The sequence below is a fragment of the Bombus affinis genome, chromosome 10 (genome assembly GCF_024516045.1).
Source record: "Bombus affinis isolate iyBomAffi1 chromosome 10, iyBomAffi1.2, whole genome shotgun sequence".
NCBI classification, from domain to species: domain Eukaryota; kingdom Metazoa; phylum Arthropoda; class Insecta; order Hymenoptera; family Apidae; genus Bombus; species Bombus affinis.
This window is the reverse complement of record NC_066353.1, coordinates 4,165,239-4,185,763: the sequence shown is the minus strand read 5'-3', so window position 1 is coordinate 4,185,763 and position 20,525 is coordinate 4,165,239. Positions and strand designations below refer to the sequence as shown.

The 20,525-nt window shown below is 37.2% G+C and overlaps 1 protein-coding gene across 24 annotated transcripts in view; it reads right to left on the bottom strand.

The window, feature by feature from the left end:
• LOC126921458 (disks large 1 tumor suppressor protein) overlaps positions 1 to 20,525 on the bottom strand; it is a 538,419-nt gene that overhangs the window by 116,230 nt on the left and 401,664 nt on the right. For 23 of the 24 annotated variants that reach the window (XM_050733096.1, XM_050733098.1, XM_050733101.1 and 20 more), the window contains one exon: positions 1,922 to 1,957. The exons of the other annotated variant lie outside the window; for it this stretch is intronic. In XM_050733096.1, the coding sequence (XP_050589053.1) occupies positions 1,922 to 1,957 (36 nt within the window). The remainder of the gene's footprint in view (positions 1 to 1,921; positions 1,958 to 20,525) is intronic. 24 annotated transcript variants of the gene reach the window in all.

The following is a 20,525-nucleotide window of genomic DNA, read 5'->3' as shown; positions in this document are numbered from 1 at the left end:
ATATTATGAAAAACTCGAGACACGAAAATACCTTGGGATTAATTAGCGATATTCGTTTCTCCGTTGGTAACGCGAGCTAGTTTTGCTAAAATCGAGCAGAGGTATCATAAGGTTAATAATAATAATCAGTCGAGTACTGTTATACAAAATAGGAAACAAGTAAAGAAAGAGGAACGAGAGAGGCAAACAGGAAATCTAATGGGATTAGGATCTCGATGAGCCGGGATAATACGAAACAGAGGTGAGTTTTCTCAAGGGAAAAGTGGCGTACGTGGAATTTCTGATTTTGGAGCTAGCTCGGGAAACCAAAATGGTACCGTGGCAACGGAGCTCTGGAACAATTCACGCGAATGAAAATTTCCCGATAAGACGAGTTTGCTACGCCAACGAAAGTTTCGAAAATATGTTCGAACGTATATTTGAGGTCATCTCAAGAATTGTCAAATAAATCTAACAACTAATTACGAAGAATAAACGACTTGAATTGAGATCGTCTCTCACCGCGAAATTGATCCTATTTCCTGGGAAGCACGCGACAAGGGATGAAAAAGGGGATGAATGACTTGGTAGGTAGGAATAGGAGCAAAAACCACGAACGAGAAAGATAATCGCGGCGGTCGTAGGCATCCCAGAAAGTTATAAGAACCGGAGACCGCAGTTTACTCGATTTGGCGAGTGAATACTCGCGTTACATCCGAATTGCTTTCAGCCTCCTTCCACCTATTTCATACCCTCGTTTCCCTTCCTACGATTCAGGGTAAAGTATGCGCCATCTACGTTGAATTTCAAACGATGCTGCAAATCGAACGAAACCCTCCATGAATCTTTTCATTCGAATACCGCAGCGCTGACGATGCCACTGGAGAAGTTGGTTGTCAAGCTTGCTGAAAAGGGCAGGTTACCCTCGACATTTGAATGACGTGAGAGTGACAGAGGTGATCGAAGCCGATAAATCGTAATAAATGTCAGAAAAATGACAGAAAAATATTATGAAAACAATAAAAGAACGATTCGAGAAATTCGATTAATTTGAATTGCGTGTAAAATTTAATTTGCCCTAGTATTATGTGACAGTCTTTAACGCCAATGGCCTAAGCGTAAATGATTATTTTTCGCAGATGGAAATTATAATCTTAGAATACGACAATTTCGAGAGGCAGTAGAATATCGTACGAGCATTAAATCCCAAAAACAATTAAAACCATAAATTTTCCTGAACCAATTCGTGTTCGTTCTTTTTTTTAAAATAAAAGAAAAATTATGTGTTTTCAATGGTCGTCTGCGTAATCTTGACAAATCGTAGAGATCGATCATAGAAATGAAAACACGTGAGACGGGATCAATCGCAATATTTTTCGCACCGTCCCTATCAATTCATATCACCGATAAGAGAACTTAACGAAATTCCAATCGATCTCCCATCACAGTAAACGCTGCGGGAAAAGTATTGTCCTACTAGTATTTCAACATCAAGGCGGTGTACGATATCGAGATAGGATTCAATCGTCGCAATAGTTTACGAATCGAAAACCGACACACGATTAAACTATAATTTCTATCTAGAATCAAAGGAGGGCGGTAATTGTGGAAATTCGAGCACGTGCAACGTCGTAACGCAGCTACTTGTAAAATTATACGAATACCTCTGGGATTCTAACCGAATATTTACGACTGATACTTAATCATAAATTTACACGATCTATTCGAACAAGAACAGGAAGAAAAGCGGCATCAATCCGAATAAACCATTCTTCGATATTTTTAGTTCACGCATATTCGTACAATATACGATACATTGGACAAAATAAAAGGTACGAATGGAAAGACGATCTGTTTTCAGTTAAAAGTCAAAGTGTTTAGTTATCAACGAGTATTAATTTGTGCAAGGGTTCTTTTGTGGTCACACGTTTTGTCTACTTACATGTCTCGTGTCAGCCGCAAGAAGGGGCGTGTGTGCCTGCAACAATGAGTGCCCAGAAAATTAGACTGTGAAACCCCAATAGAATTCTTATCTGCTTTCTAGAGTTTCATGCTTCAGAAAAGGCTTTGATTCATTCGTTGCCGAGGACACGAGTTCCCCGAGCCAAAGCATGCTATCATGCGATAACATGCGCCGGGAAGGGGTCATGCAAGGGAGCAAGAGTGAAACTGCCTTTGAACCAGCAATTAAATCTAACGCAGGCTTTTCAAAACATTTCTCTCCGATCGTTATCTATGAAACAATATGTACTTTTCAAAAAAAAAAGAAGATTTCTTTTAAACATGCATTCGCTGAAGAAACTGAAAATTTGTAGAGCAACGATTTTGCTTGTAATCTGAAAAAGTTAAAAGCGAAGCTGTAACGTCCGTGATATTCGATATCGAATTAAATTTTAACTCGGTTTAATGATGTTCGTCGTGGAATAAAAGCAGATAGAACGTAAATTAAATATTAAATAACTAAGTATATTTGTCCCATACCATAACGATGAAAGTAAATTAATTCTGATAGTTTCAAATATAAATTTTACTTCTTTTCGAAAATGCGGAGGAACAAAAGAAAAGCTGGTTCGGTAGTTTCCCTCGTAGAATATCACGTGAAAAACGGTAACGCAAAATTCCTTGAGGAAATTTAACATGTTAACTGGAAAAGTTTGGAATCGAACGGCAATTCGAGTTCTCGAATTTCCTTTTACAGATTCCGTGTTCTACAGAAATATGTTTCCATCAATTCTCGAAAAATGTCTTAGCGAATCGACATCCTGCAAATTTTCTAATAAGTTTGAATTTCGTAATTTGATCAGTTACACTTCCTCCTTGGATTTTTCCTGTTCTTAACTTTATCTCATTCGTTTCCATCAAAGAACCGGACGATGTGACCCATTGCTTTGTACGCTTATCGATGCATGCTCAAACAGCCACTCTACAATATATCGGTTGTGTACACACATTTTTGTGGAATATTTAACCTCTTAGGTGCGATACGCCACTATAGTGGCTCACTCTACTGACTCATTCGCTCACCGTTCGAACTAAATGATCTTTTTCATTTGTCAGTGTTATGACAGTGTTAACTATATACAAACAGAATATATAGTCTTTGTTTTTGATACACCAGTGTCGGATATCAATTGTTGCTTTCAGTCAAAATAAATATATCATTATTAGATGCTCTTTTTAACATGCCGATCCGTATCCTTATAATTTTTTAGAATCTTCAACCTCAAAATGTCGGTACAAAATAGAAAACGAAGATCAATGTGAAAAACACTATGGCGCTATGAGTGAAAATTATGACGTGGGTCTATGTGTCGTACCATGCTTTAAAACATATCACACTCAATTGTATTGTTAATTATTAAAGTAAATTATTAAAGTATATGCATCATAAAAGAAAAGTTATAATTTCATTATCGAAAACTTCATTCCAATGTGCTTGCGTAGAGAACAGCATTATCCATCGCACATTGCAGTGCTGTATTGTTCCCGCGTGATTCGCGTCAAACTCTGCTGTACAGAGAAACAGCCCCGCACAAAATTCAACCGTACCTAAGAGATTAAATACCGTTCTCCGCAGTGTACCATTGATTCGCTCGTCAAAGAAAGAATAATCGCAATTGCTACGCGTAATATTGTTTAATTACGCTTTTGATTAAACGTTCGTTTCGGTTGAAGTTGAATTACATAAAAGAGCGCTTCAGAAAAGAATATTTATTTTCATTTTGAAAATTACACATCCCAATTCCGTTTCTTTTCACACCGATAGCCTCCATTAGAAAGCAGTTCCTCTGATTGATAAATCCGTCGCGAATATTTCACTCTCTAGCTGGAAAACAAGCGTGATCGTCGCAACTAGGAAAAGATCTCCATCAACGGAACGAGAAGAGATAAAACGAGGTTATGGGGCTCGTTATCACCGGGACGGAAAGGAAAGGGGGAAGCCACAGTTGCACCTACTCCGCTACTCGATGAGATGATCGAAATGAATCACCAACCTCGTCTCATTTCCATCGTGTTCCCAACTCCTATTCTTATCTTGTCATTTTGTCTCCTGTTTCTCTCTGCGGAGCCAATTCTAATCGTAATTTATTGAAACTTGAATCGATTCATGCTGGTTGTACGCAAACGCGAATGTCTAACGAGTCCTTCGGGTGCTATTGCCATAGAGTGAAATGTATTTTATGCCGACGTCTGTATGCGGACCATTCGGTTTGAGCCCTTCATTATTAAAACATTTATGTAATGGTCTCGAATCTGACAATCGACATTTATACAGAAATGTTTGCAAAATGAATCGCGTCCCGGTACGTTTGTACCCAAGAGTACAGCCCCACAGGTATTTTGCCATCTCGAATAGCGGCAAAATTATTTAAACGCTGATAATAGCAAGTTTTGCAAGAACAATCGAAGTTGTATCGGCGAATGGTAAATCGGATCGATCCTCGCCAAACTGTTGCCTTTGTCGTGGTTTCGAATGGCCGCATCCCAGAATTTGATCTCATAATGATAAATAAAAACGCCGCGAAATAACAATAGGCCGAAAATATCAGACAGATAATTTCCTCGTTTCGTAACGTCGAGAACAATGAAAAGCCTCTTCTGGTGAGTGCAATGAGAGGAAGATGGCTAGCATCGTTTGCTACCTCCGTCAAACCACTCCCATCACTTTAATCCGCCCCGAATCCCATCCCTTTCAAGCGGAAACGATAAGAAGTCAAGAAGACTTCTCCAATTCCATCGGGAAATAATTGCCTGAAAATAAAACGGGACAACCTTGGAGGGAGTCGAGGTGGCTGATCTTGAAAAAGAATCGGCAAGGTAGGAAGTGAAAGTTCATTCAACAAGTACTCCCCAGATGGAGGAGAAACCATGCTAATACAATTGCTTTGCGATGGAAACCAGGCGTTTTTGTTATTCATGAATCCACTAGACGATATCAGAGTTTACGCCCACTGCGAACTTGTCGGTGCGCTTGAACGGTGAAATTTAATCGAACAGACACCCCGAGAATCAATAAAATATCGAGCGCAATAAATTCGATTTTCGCCTTTTAAGGTAAAGAAAGAGATGATCTCTTGTTGGAAGCGAAAGGACATTGAAGAGCAATTTTCACCGGATTTCTGAAAGAAAATGTATTCGGAGAAAAGTGTGTAACGTTGAATAGATATACCTATCGTTGAAAAAAAAAGTCGATAACTAGGGGTTTTACGACGAAATCTCGTCGTTCTTGTTATTCATAGAGCTGCCATGCGAAATATGAATTGATGCACTCTAACGCGTATAAGCGTACCTACGTATAGAAAATATGCAAACCCTGTGGATAAAACTGAATATGGAATATCCGTATTCGTGTTACGACACTATGAAATATTCGGTATTTCCTCTTGTGTATATCCAAACTAATTGTGTATACAAAAAGCGACAAATTAAACGGTGAAATTGCACTTCGCTTGGATAAAACTGTTTTTTTAATTTTAGTACAATTGTTTAGGCAAATTTACAAATATGAACATTTTTGGTTTGACGTTAAGAGATAAAAAACTACGTTATTATGAAACAAATTACATTTATAATATAAACAGAAATTTCATCGTTATTACTGAGATTTAAAACCTACGTACGTTTATATCTCTATTAAGAATTATTTTTTATACTCTCCATTTTAATTATGGTAAAATTATGGTCTTAATCAATATCTTAGAAATCAAAACTTCATAATATTCGTAATTAGGTGTAATGGAATATTTTTCATATTTTGATATCTAAAGATTATCAAATATTTAAATATATAGTCGATGTGTCCATATTATTTATATAAAAACCATAAAACTCTGCAACACATGAGCTTTCGAAAAATCAATTTCGACAAATATTCTCCACAAAATACTTCAATTGAAACGACACGTTTCTCCATCAAAGGAACTCTTCACTTGGAAACCGAGTATTAGAGTTCCATCTCTATTTTTCTGGAATACCTGCTATGTTTTCACAGCAAAGTGTGCACTGAGAAACAAATGGGAAATAACACGTTGCTATTTCGTAAAAGTAACTTGTAAACAATTCAGTCATCTGCTATTTTGTACTACCTCAGACGATTTATAGGATGATTCCATTGACTGTTCGAATATTTCTGTACGCAATTTCTCGTATCTTACATTCAATCTTCGATTTTCCCGTGAGGAAAGCGCAGCTTTCCAACCTGGAAATACTATAGTTCACACGCGTGCAAAAATAAAATAGAATCACTGCGAAACAAATATCGTTGTATTCGCTGAATATAATCGGATCATTATTTAACGAATTTATTATTTTAACGAACATCGAATTTCTTTTATTTCTTTCGCATAATATATAAATTCATTTATGATTTCCTAAAACTAAATTTAATTATTTTTAAGAAGAAAGCCATTTATTCTGTCGCATTAATTTCATTCAATACAAAATAATCAATTTCCTTCCTTTTTACGACAAAAAAAATTAAATTTGTTTCCATTAACGTATTTCTCAGAGTAAAGTGAGAGAACACAGCGTCGTCATAGTTGTTTGAAAACAAGAACAAGAAAAAAATAGTAAACGGCCACGAAATGAATTTTCTTCTGGAAACTTGTTTGAGGAAGCATCTAGCTTCGCTTCTAACCGAAGAGTAAAGAAGAGCAAGGCAAGAAATTTGTGACGAGGAGAATGAGGATAGAGGGTCGAGAATAGAAAAGACAGTGCAGGCTTGAATGGTAATTAATTACCAGAGACCACTCGCTGTCGCCGGAAACTTTCGATTCGCGATGCACGGTAGAATATGAAATTCAATTAGCTTGTACGTGAGCACACTTCCGAATCCACAGAATTATTAGCACTGTTCGTAAGCTTCTTCCACGATTTTCCGAAAACTTTTTCTACTCATGACGCTGGGAATTAACTTCCCTGAATTTTTTCTTTATGTAATTAGGATAATTTGTTGTTCAATCTCTCGCAGTGGTGCATCCGTATTAGTAATACAGTTTGTCAGGACGATCGAAATTATTCGTTCGAATGCTTGCTCTAATTTGTTTACGCGTTTATCCTCGCGAATTACGTACATTCTCGTCTGCCTCGTAAGAAAATTAGCATGGTTTCAGTCCAGGAAAAATTTTCGGGAAAGCGTTTCGTTCAACGGATACGACCCCATCATTTGATATTCCCTCAGTGCCCCTGCGTTTTTACTTTGTATCTATCGAATATTTCACTTCGAACCAAAAGTAATAAAACTCATGGTGAAAGTAATCATCTACCTGAAGCAAGTCTGCGCCGTTAACGGGAAAAGTTTCGTTTGTGTGCGTGCATACCTATTTAAACATACCTATCAAATCGTTTAATATAGTTGCACCGTGTTCTACGTTTCGTTTGATGTAGGAAAATGGGAACGTTTTAAGATCATTCGCGAGGAAAATTAACTTGCTTTGGTTTTAAAGTGTATTGGATAAACATTATCTCATATTACGTATGAGACAATTGCGGTTCAAGAAACTCTGACTTCCGTAGATTTCTTTTAATCTTCTAGTACCAAACCGGTTCGAACGAAGATTAGAGATGTAGCGGAAAAATGAAAATTACACGGTTATGCGAGATACGATTTAACGAGCGTATAATTACTCAATTTTTACAGAAACGCATTAGTAATATCTCAGCTTTCTAATCAATCACGATAATTAAGAGACACGTCAACCGTAGTCTATGATCGGTTTATATTTTATCATTTTTTTTACTTAAATTCTTTCCTTCTGTCTTTTTATACCACAGATAATCACATCAGTGTATAGTGTTACAAAGTTTAGATTCCTCACATTTTGCTTTTTTATTATACGCGAAGGAAACGGGGCCCAAGAAACTGCGAATGTAGATACAAACAAAAGTAGAAAGACCATAGCCGTTTCGTCGTTAATGTATTTCAATCCGCACGCACCACGACTGGCAAAGTCGTTTTCTTAGAAAATGGAATGATTCGGATTCGGCTACATTTACACATTTATGGAATATCGATTTCCGGTTCCGATGAAAGAGACAGCCTGGAAATCCGTATATTCACAGACTGAATTCGCCGAAGGCTAGACTGCGTTAAAACCATCGGGAACCGCAGTCGCGAATTCCGATCGATCAAGTTACAATATAAAAAGCGTAGGTAATAGCAATATTATTTTATAGTTGAATCGTAAACTTTGTAGCAAAATTAATATACCCGAGTGTGACACAAATTAATCGATGTTTAAGCTGGTATAATTTACTAAAAAAATATCTGAAACGAAAGTTTATTGTCGCTAAATAAAGAGTACATTAATACGGAAAACACAAGACGACATTGGTTTTTTTTCAATAAAGAAACATTTCAAAAGCTTCTTTTATGTCAATATATCTTTCATTTAACATCAATGAACTTTAATTTAAAACTTCATAAAGACTAATTCATGTCACAGACTTGTATATGCATTTTTTTTTTTTTTTTTTTTTTTTTTTTTAGATATTATAATTTCTAATACGAATATCGTATAATAAATGAACGAATGAGAGTGAATTTTCTGGAAAATAATACTGAAGATTTTTTTTAATATAGCAACCACAGTAAGACCGGAAGTTATCGTTCGGCTCAATGGCCAGCAGCTTCAACTTTTTAAGAATATGGTCTCCGATAGCTTCAGAGAACATCCTCAATCCGAGCTTCGAAAATTCCATCTAGGATGTACGTCGGCTCTTCCCGTATTTACATGCGCATTCTAAAAGAGATGTAAGCAAAATTGCCCGGGGTTTTGCGGGATCTCTACCCCTTGAACGTCGCGTACGTGTGTGCGGCAACTTTAAAACTCGGGAACAACTTCAGATGGTGCGGGAATAAAATATGATTCATTCCTCGCAGCGGGAAAGGCACGTAGGTAAATCCTTGCTGCAGATTTGAGAAATCTCCAGATATAATTCTCCCGTTCTTCCTCCGCGGCTTCCACCCGCCCCCATGCCACGCTAACATTCTATCGTAGTCTATTTTGCAAATGTATAATTTAGCCGTTGAACGAATATTTCGATGTAGCTTAAAATTTTGTGCAGAAAATACGTGACTTCTGTGTTAAAGATTATTTTCCTCACTTCCATTCCTGTGAAATATTACTCGCTTCAAATAAAATTTTCCATATTCGTGAACAGGTAAAAATCAAATTCACCAAGGTTTCAATGTACTACGTGGCTTTATCCAAATCCTACAATTAAAATGTTTTTAAAACAATCCCGAATTCCTCTGAGCCAATTACTAAATCACGTAGGATTATGGCATTAATACAACAGTCAAAGGGGAATGCCTTTTTAACGTGAAATTTAATTACGCATTATTCATCTTGCTGTCGTATCTGACAAGATGGCGTAAAAGTCTCGACCGGATTTCGTCTTTGATGTACTTTTTCGTTTTTTCCTCACCGCAAGTCTGGTGAAAGTTTCAACTTCCAAATCCGATCAAAAGCTTTACACGGGTGTCAGCGCAGCTGGTGCCGTGCGCGAAAGATTCGAGAACCTGTTCAGCAAAGTCGTTTAAGGAATTTATAAATTTTCGTCTTCTATGGCGATAAAATACCTACTTCATATAAAGCTTTACTGTCCATGCTATTAATAGCGTAGAATTTAGAAACAAAGTGATTACTCTTCAATTGCATTGACAAACATGTTTATTCAGATAAGATCAAGAGAAATGTTGATATAACGCGTAACAATTTCATCGACAGCTTATAATCAGACGAGACGATGGAAATCGTGTTAGATAACAAAGAGGTGGAATTCCTTTATAATGTATCTTCTACTGCACCGAAATGTCTTGTAATCACGCGACGATGTCTAAAGATAAAACATTTTATCAATTCATTCTTATCGCGGGCGACAAGAGCTACTCCCTCCGCAATAAACTGAAAGAACCTATCGGGAAAACTTGGAGAGAGTTTAAGAACGACCACGATCGTTGTCAATTATCGGGTGTACGTATATCTATCATATCTGGGAGAAACCGGGCAGACGAGTTAAATCGATTATAGTCAAGTCAACCGTCCGAGATGCTTCTTGGTAATTGAAAGATGCCTTCAATCAGCGATATCTGAAACCATCGATGAAGAAATCATCTCGCCGATGCTTTACGTTCGTTTCCATCTTTTTTTTTTTTTTTTTTTTTTTTTTTGGTGAATTTCTTCGTTTATATACAGGGTGATTCGTTTTTAATTTATATATACAGTGCTCCCTCGAATAACGCGATTTCGATTATACGCGGATCATTTTTCTTTTTGATAGATTTCTTTTTCCTTTTTTTTTCTTTACACGTATTTCGAATCAATTTATTCAGCATATTTTTACAATTTTCCTTATCATGACGAATAAGAGAAGTAAAAAAGAAGAGATGCGACTTGGTTCGTGTGAACTAATTCCTCAAAAATTGCCGTTAGATACAAGAAGCAGTGGCACCGAGTTCAAACACATAACGAACTATTATGGAACTTGGAAAAAAGATCGAACAACCAGTATGTTTCTGTAAACTACATAGCTACAGTTTCACCGCAGATATGCGTAAGAACAAATGAATTCTTATCCTTTTCTTCTTCAAACAGTTTCTTAACTGCTTAAATTCAACGTTGCTGGTCGATGCATACTGCAATGATTTCAAAAAGGTAGATTGCATCAAATCGCCTTACAGTGAAGAATAGTACATGTTATGCACGTGCATTGGAAAAAAACTGTGTTTATATATATATGAGTATCTATGTACTTTACTTTTTATGGGAGGAAGGTCATCCGCAACTACGCAGGTTTCACTCTGCGCAGTCGGTCAGTGCTCTTAACCCCTGCGTTGTTCGAAAGAACACTGTATCAGAATCGAAAGAGTAGAGTTTATGGAACAACAAGATTGAAAAATGCCATCGAAATTGTCAGGTAGACGTTATTATTGGAATTTGTAAAATTTTATTCGGATGTGAATTCTGGTCAGCATCGACGACAATATACAAACGTAAAGAAAACAATTATGGTTAACAATAAATGATGGTAAAACCGTATAAAAGGAACTACCTAGTTGTCAGGGGCAGAGTAGGATCGGTAATAATCCTTGTTTCGTTGTGTTACGGGCAATAGGTTTGCGTCCCTATTACGATGGCTTGTTTATTATTTAAGCAAGAGCGAAAAACGAGAGGGAAACTGAGTAGTATCAAATGGATTTGCAAGTTAATTGCCAACCGTATACTCCGTCATTTCTCTTTAAATAATAGCATTGCCATGTTTCGTCGAAACAAGAATCGCGTCCAGAACAGAGAGAAATTCACGCGATTGATTTTCAGAGAACAGGAACAAAGCGGCAGGTGTCGATCATTGACAGGTTAATTAATTAATTACTAATTGGTTAATTAATATCTCCGATGGTAAGTAATTTTCCGTCGAATAAAATGCAGAAACGAATGTTCATAAACAAAATGCGGACATTTCCATCCATCTGTTCAATGTGTATTTTACACATTCGTGCGAGAACGAGAAATGAAACACCAGGTATTCTCGCGTAAATTGTATACTCGTGGTCTAATCACGTTAATTTACCGCGAGCGCCATTTAGCCGATCACTTTTTTTCATTTCGATTGCAATGAATGATGCCACACGTGTCGTAATCGTAAATGCTACCAGCATACAAGTGTGAACATTAACGAAATTAGCTTTGATTCTCGAATAATCCCGAACCCTCTTTCACCAGCACGTTCATTAATCCACGTTATCACGACACGGGAAATTCAAAAAGTATTGTTATATACGAATTCCAGAGGATCGTTACGACGAACACTGACAAATATTCCGGTACAGAGCCGATGAAAACGACTCACGGTCCGACAAATAGGTCCGTAAGAGATAAGTCGCCGGTTACAAGTGGATGGTTACGGAACAATGAATGCGGAAGGACGGCCAGAAAAGGTCAAAGCCTGGCTGGTATTGGCTTTCGAGCCAGCAGCCTGGTCAGTGTCCGTCCGGTGAAATACGTCCGCGAATACGAACGGCCGTCCATTTGTCGCTTGTCCGTGTCTCCCTGTTCCACCCCCGATGCTGGCCCATCCAGGCAGAGCACCTTCTCTCGGCCTCCGACTACTACTCCACGACCTGGTTGTTCTCCATTTCTCAGCCGATCTAATTTAACGAGAATGCCTGCCATGCACACCTACGAAACCTCAGAGGAGGTACAGGAAAGATCTATCTAAACAAATGTGTTCTTTGACCTCATTTCTTGAGGATTTTAGAGGCGGTCACTGGTCACTTTAATTTTTAAATACTGTGACTATATGACTGTTCTTGTCATAAACAAAAATTTATAGAATATTTTAACATAGTTATAAATGAAGAATTAATATCGTCAAAATTTTAACGCGGCTTCAGCTTGCAGAAAATATATACGAAATATAATATTTATTATTATAATAAACCGTTGAGGATGTAAATATATAATAATCTAAAAGCTGCTAAATTATTAATCGTCGTAATTAAAAAATCATTTTTGATAACATCGACAGAAATTGGGTATTATCGCCCAACCTCTTATTATATATCATTTTCTATGCAAGTTCATTTTTGCTTGATGTTTTGTAACCTAATAACCATAATAGATCGAGAACTAACTTTTAGTTATTGTAACGTTATGAAACATCAAGAAATGACAACAGACTAACTTTTAAGTCTTATGTTTATTAAAATCACTGTGTATTTGGATTTGCAGGAACATTCCATATCTCAACATCACGATAATTTTTCTCTAAAATAACATAAAATAAAATAAAATATTAACCAACAATTCATGAATGCACTAAGGTTTCAAAGGTTTAAAAATATAACTTCCTCCTTTTTTTACTGAAGGATCAACATATTTTCACCCTCGTCCAAAGAATGGCTCTCGTAAACCAGGGTCGGTAATATGTTAACGGTAGAACTTAGAGGCTGGAAATGGACGGTTAGGAAGATGGTAGAGTGAGAGAAGCTTTCGATGCCAAACGGAAAGTCCAACAAGCGTGGTGGTTTAGTGGCTGTTTCCCTCATCCAGGTCATTATTCATGGTCTCAGAGCTCCTTGCATTTGCGCATTGACTTGTCTACGCGACAGTAGAAAAATAACTTTCATTGGTATCAGAAGAAAGGCATGTCAAACTCGTTCGAGCATCACTTTCATACGATTCACTGAATTTCAGCTCCGAAACCTTGTAGGTTTACTTCGATCATATAAAATATTGGCCAATGCTTCCTTGTATATGTCGATATCACATAGAGAAAAGGGATAAATACGATTAAATTTATTAGAGTCACCGAACGAATGTAATTCATAATCCCCGCGTTACACGTGAGATATACCACAAGTTTGTAATCCGATAATACGATTCGAACCTTAGTAAGAATTAAGTTCAACAAAGAATCTTCGTAAGCAACGGGGAGACAGTGACGTAATGTTTCTAGGCGCACGATAAATTGGATCGTTCTTCCTCAGAGACTCTATCTTAGTGCAAACTGACCTTTTCCTTCCTTCTTTTATCTCTGCTACTCTTGAAGCATGCCTGGGAAATGTACGGCCCTGGGAATCGTCCCGTCACTTCGAACTAGGAACGCTAACGATCCACGGAGTGCCGGTTGTTGTCCAACGTGAAAAGCAACACGGTAATCGTAAACGGCACCTCGCTGGGATCTAACCGTACTGCGCTTCTATTCCATGTAATTCGATCCCAACTTTTTATTCCAGTACCATAATAAATTTAATAAACAAAGATATTTTAGTTGCTCGCATAATATCGATATAATCATAAAAATCGAGGAACATACGATCGTAATTCTCCGTAATTAAGATAAGGTGTAGTACAAGTTACCACGTTAAAACATCAAAACGAATACTTCACCCATGAAATTACAACGATAACAGTTTGCTATTTCAAGCGAAGTAACAAATAGAAAGTTACAGACTAGAGCAGGTCAGGAAGAGTATATATAATAGCATTAAGATTCAAGTGGAACAGTTTACGGAAACTCTCGGCGAAACAATCAGAAAATAAGATATAACGGTATCGTTGCATGTATTATTCATAGCGTCTCTTCGCCGACTGTAACTACGGCCGGTTGAAAATTTAAACCGATTCATGAAAATACACTTTCGATCAGGCATTGATTTGAACTAAGAACATCATTTACGATAGTCGTATCATAATATCATTCCTCGAGCAACTGAACTACAAAATCTATATATTACGATTCCTTCGAATTAAACTTGTTTCTCAAAGAATATTATATTTATAATATTATATTTGTATAAAGATGACAGAGGAAGACCGCAATAACTCAAGTTTTTCGGGTTTTCTAGAGGAAAATTCAAAATTTAGTATCATATTAAAATATCCCTTTTTAGTCACCAAGTACTTAGCTATAAAATTTAGAAAATCAGGGAAACGAATGCATCGAGCTTTTTCCATGCAATCTTCATATCGGTCAAGGAAGAAATTAACAGATATGCGGAAAGGTACAAAGAAAGAATAGCAACACACCCAAACCGACTAGCTGCGGTAACGATCAACACTTCAAACATGGAAAGAAGACTGAAAAGGAAACACCTAGCAGACCTCACAAAGGATATAATAATCTAGCAAATGCGAGGATGGTACCACGCTGGGGGTAGTCACCCACGTGATAAAACATAAAATAAAACAGCTAAAAAATTGTTCCAAATGTCCAAATGGACAAATTGGGAATATAAAGAAATAAATAAAAAAAATATATATATATCGGAGATGAACAAGTTTGGAGGCTAATACCCAATAGTCGGTACCAAGGTCTGAGAAAGAATTTGTGTAAATCAAGGTACACCATAAAAGGAAGGTCTACTCTAATAGTCACAGGGTACAGACTACAGGGTATAAAAGACAAAGCAAAAAGGTCAGTAGATGAAAGCGAGACGACAGAGGAAATAAGAGAAAGATCGTGATGTCTGGCACGAAACGTATAGAGCTAGCAGCCTGCCGTGAAACACTCCATTCAATGGCGTTTGGTCCCCCGCTGGGGGTGGAAAGAAGTTCTTAGGATATGGGAGCAACGTGTGCAAGTTATACGATTCAACATTCGGTGCACACAGCTCGAGCCGAGGTTTGCAGAGCAACCTCCATTTCCAACCACCTCCGGAAGATCGGTCGACATAGGTCTGCATTTGACGAGAATAAGAGGAATGTCAAATTTAGCGGTTCTCAACCTAAGAAGCCGATATTGTTTTTCTGCAATTCCGCTTATTTTATTATCAATTGTCCTTAATTTCGTGAGTCACTGTATATTTAATCTCAATCAAGATACGTGACCATTTTTTTGTGATATATTCAAATTTCGACAGATTAAAACAATTAAAATTGAAACTTTTATTCGACTGTTTCTCGTAACGTTAAATTGCTTACTGACACTAATTATAAAAGTGGCTTGTGCTACATCAGCAAAAACACAGCTGTTCGAAGAGATGTATCGAAGTACATAATCTACACACGTGGCGAACTATGTTAAGTGTCCTCGTCGATTCAAAAACTCGATACGCATCGGAGGTTTACACGACTGATCTATAAAGAATTGGCAGACTGTTTCGAGGATGTATCGTACGTAAAGTCTGGAACTATCACGTATTTTGTTCGAAGGTCGTACCGGTATACAATTATGGGATGTGTGTGATATGCACACAATATATGATCGACTCGTACGCAAACACACATGGACGATCTTACGTAAGAACGTCATACTCTCACGCATTGCTTAGAGGACGCGTCACAACACTATAGCGAGAAGAGGAAATGCATACACACATGTCCGATCGAGGTAAAGAATCACTTTAATTGTCAATTGGTTGTTAATCCACGTCAATTATCACAAACTTGTTTATCGCAATACTTTAATTAAATACGTGAGAACATGTCAACTAGAACGGAATGACCTTGGAAACATTATCGAGTATAGCTACATAAGCGAATTAAATGACCTCCGAGTATATTGTATCGTATAAGCACATCGCTCGAAAGGATCACGAAGCCAATTTTCCGGATTATAAGGGATAATTCTCTGAGATTAACTGGAATGGAACGAGGAACTTCTATAGAGTGTACATAATCAATGTTATAGGAAATTTTTATGGTATATTCTGTTATCATTCTACTTTTTTTTATTTATACAAATTTATGTTTTTGGAATCATTTGAAACATAGATAAATTTTTAAAAGAAAAATCAACTAACGGAGAATTAACAAGGAATTTACGTAAAACAGATGTTTACTTGTTTAACGAACGCGAAGATCTAAATATTGACTAAGACACAGCTTCTACCTAGAATTCTACCTTAAAATTGTTTCGGTGTTCGCAAACTGTGTACCTTTGAAAAGCTTACGTCAAACCACAATGTCCAGGTTGACTTAGGACCGACGAAGCTGCCCGAACGTGTCGAAATCAGCTGCCAATGTAAACTGCGTGCTTACGACGCTCGGTAAAGCTTTCTAACACGCCGCTGATTTTGTGAGAGAAAACAAACGCAGGCCATACAGGATTTTAATCGAACTTGCCCGCCTTCGAAAGGAAAATTTATGGTCGGTTTAAAAGAGATTCATCGATCGTCTACACTCTACACCACCATCATAAATCGTAAGAAAATTTACGGAAAATCAGGGAGTATTTAATGAAATGCCACGAAATCGCAGTAAAATTGCCTTTATCAATTTATCGATACCTTTGCCTTCATTTGATATTATGATTCGTTAGGTATCGAAGATAAATACAGGTTGAAATATAATTTAAGATTCTTCTAAAGATTTTCCAATATAGAGGAACATGGAAAATATGCCTCGCCGTGTCTGCTAGTCATTCAGTGAAAACGAAGCAGTACAACTACATTGTTTACGGTCTACGGTTTCTCTTTTCTTTACCACAAACAGTCTTGGAACCTCCCGAAGTTATTCCACGTTTCCTTATCGTATAAAACGTTCGAGAAATCAAGGAGAAAAATGGTCCACCGGGTTTCGACGGTAATTCCTTCACAATTCTCTAACATCACAACCTTTTCCCTCCCCATCTTCATCCTCCAGCATCCTTTTTTCTCCTGGTTTCTCGCCTTTCGCTTTCTACCTTTGGGAAACACAACGGTTCGTTTCCTACCATAAAAAGAGCAGATACGATTTTCGAGAAGATCGTGTATTTAGGAAACAATACCCTTTATCGAACGAAAGGGATATTACACGAATCGCCTAGTGTAATTCCCTTTAAAAATTAATAACAGAATAGAGTAAATATAATATAGAATATAAAACAGGAGAAATATAAAATATAGAAAAATTTGATTTTCGATATAATGAAATTTTGCAAATTATTAGATATTAAATAATATACAAAAGTTATCGAAATTTTCAGAGTTAATTAGATAAATGAAAGTCAGTTGGATGATTGGAATGGATTTATACAAATCAATTCCACGTGATAGCCGTGTAAATTCATCGGTACATCATTTAGTCGAAGTTTTTACATGACCATTTAGCGAAAGATATATGCACTCATATAAATGTATATACGTGTACTGTTGAAGGAAACATTCAACTTAATTTCACGGTCTACCATCTATCCGCAATAAATGAATTCGAGTCGCGTCAGTTTTTTTTCACCGCATTACCTATATAACACTCGCGAATAGTTCTTACTCAAGATTAATGTCGTATTTGTTACGCTCGCAACGCGTATAATTTTATGTACTAGAACTATAACTACTCCGCGATATTACTGTAACATATGATATCACTGAATATGTAACTGAGCTTATTACTTCAGCAGGCTAGTGTTTCAATATTAAAACCGAACTTAAAATTCACACATATATGAAAATTACTCTTTACGATTACGTATTAATTGCAGGAAAAACCGTATAATACGATGACTTTTTTTCTTTTAAAGTTTCACTTACATAACCTCTTCTTTGACTTCACATCTTTAGCTTACACAGAGGCGCCAAAAATTCGAATCAATAAAATATTTTCTGATATCTTTTTCTCAAAATTCAATGTTAAAACGTTTTTGTACGAGGCTCGAAATGATGGTGGGCGTCGATCCCAGACGACAATTGATGATATATACATACTTAGATAACCATCCAAAATGGAAGTAGCTGACGAGAAATTCATAAGATCGCGTTTTATATGTGACTCACCGTGTCTAGGTTGAATAGACTCGAGACCTTCTTCAGGAACCCGTCCTGCGACTTCTTCTTTCTTCTGGTGGTCATCCTTCTCGCGCCCAATCGATCGCCGTTTGATGTAAATTAATCCAATTAATCTAGACACTTCAGGCAGCGTCGAGCCACATATTTTTCTCGTGGAACTCGGAAAACCACACTTTACCGAAACAAGAAGCAGAGTTTATAACAAAATCGATCCGTTTATGCGAGAGGAATCGTGGCAAAAGTAAAATTCGTTCCTCAAATTATTAAAAATCTATCGTAAAATATACGTAATAAAAGTTAAAATGATATATTATTTCTGTTGCATATATTTATTTATTCGACAAACTTCAAGCCCAAATTCTTTACTGCGGTATTTCATTTTCGTGTAGATATTGATCCAAAGCTAATAGGTTACACTATATTTAGACTGTCGTAAATATATAACATAGTATGCAATTAGAAATGATTGGGTTTCAATAATATTGTATCCTTTTCCCTGCAAAAGGTTCTGCACGAAAGTTTATCGTACTGGTGCAACGTGAAAGTGTCTCGACCACTTGAAAACTCAATCTAACGAGGAAACACGAGACCCGTTGCATAGACCGGTAATTTTATATGCGTCAAATACATCATAGATTCGAAATCGCGATTACAGCGACACGGAGTCGTATTATAACTCCCCCAGCGGCCTATTTCCTGCGAGCCCGTGCCGGATTTATATCTCACGCAAGTGCAACCTAATTGATAAAAGCCAGGGACATAGGCCCGTCCTACTTAGATCGGTTAACCCGAATCGCTTGGCAAATAACGCGGGAAACTATTTCTCTATGATTGTCACGTGTTATTGCTGAACCTTATGTAATACGTAATCAGTGGCGTCGATAAATCGTCGCGTATGTACAAACACGTAAGGTATGCAAACTCATAAAAGTTCTCATACGAATGGAACGAAGCGAAAACAGTCTACTTAATACGTATATTTGTTATAGAAAAAATATTTAAAAAGAAATAAAAACTAAATAATCTATAGAACGTATAATTAATTCTTTACTTATAAATTATCGCTTAAATAAAACCAACAAAGTTTAAATTTTAACGATAAAATGGCTCGACCATTCGAATCGCGCGCCACCTGTTTTGAAATCGATCGAAATCGATTTCCGATAATCATGAAAGAAACGACGCATAAAAGAAAAGAAACGAATGCTACTACGATTTCTTCTGAATCATAGTTTACAAATGCACGAACAACTCACGCTATCGTGTATTCCGAAAAGCTAAGTACGAGAAAAGGTTAGTAGATGCTCTGTAAAGAGAATGCACTCTTCAGTTCGACCGGTGAACTGCACGCCCTGGGCGATCGATCAGTGAAAGTATGGAGTACAAAGTGGCACACAATCCTCGTCTGACTTGATATCTGCCGATAAATGTAATTCACATATTTTTCCGTGCACAAGGCAAAAAACGATTCTGTGTTCACACAAAAACCATGTACATATGTATAAAAGGTTCCCTCTTTACATAGTAGGCATGTACAACGCTACACAGTCGTATACTACGTGTGTGTACACACGAGTACGCTTATATTGTAAACAGGTTGTCCGTTCGTCTCACTCTAGTGCGCGCTAAGCGTACTCCTGTCCAGCGTACCGTGACGAATGACGACGCGGATAAGGAAACTCACGATTGCGGCCTCCGATTTCCACGTGGACATGCGTTTCACGCACACACTATTGGTCATTATTCGTTCATCTTTGCGAAGAACTAAAAATCTTAAATTAATTTTAGCACGAACGCCTCATTCGAAAAGAAAGCAGCAATGAAACGTCAAGCATATACTGAGAAACGAAATGTACTGTTATATCTGGCGTCCTTCGCGCATATCGCTTATTCGTCACATAATGGCAAGAAACGTAACATAGCCTTTCAACTATTTCGTTTCTGAGAATACCTTTAGTTCGATTCGCGTGTCGTTATATACGAAGAATGATGCCCGCTAAAAACAAAAAACATTCAAATTTCTCAATTGCCACGTGTTCCTGCCGCACTGCCCGCCAAAAAAATTTAGAAATGAAACCTCCTATTTAGACACACAAACGTCACTTTACCTTAGGAATGAAGATCACTGATTCACACGGAGCACATTAAGGCAATAACGAGCAAACGAATTTACCTACACGAACACTGCACTCTTATCCAGCGTTAGTTGAAAATCACCATGTATCAGGACGCCCCTGCACGTACGATTCTCGCATTCCATGAGAAACACGGACGCACTCACACAGACATGAAACAGGTTGCTCCTCGCTCATCCGTTTCACTCCAGAACGAATTT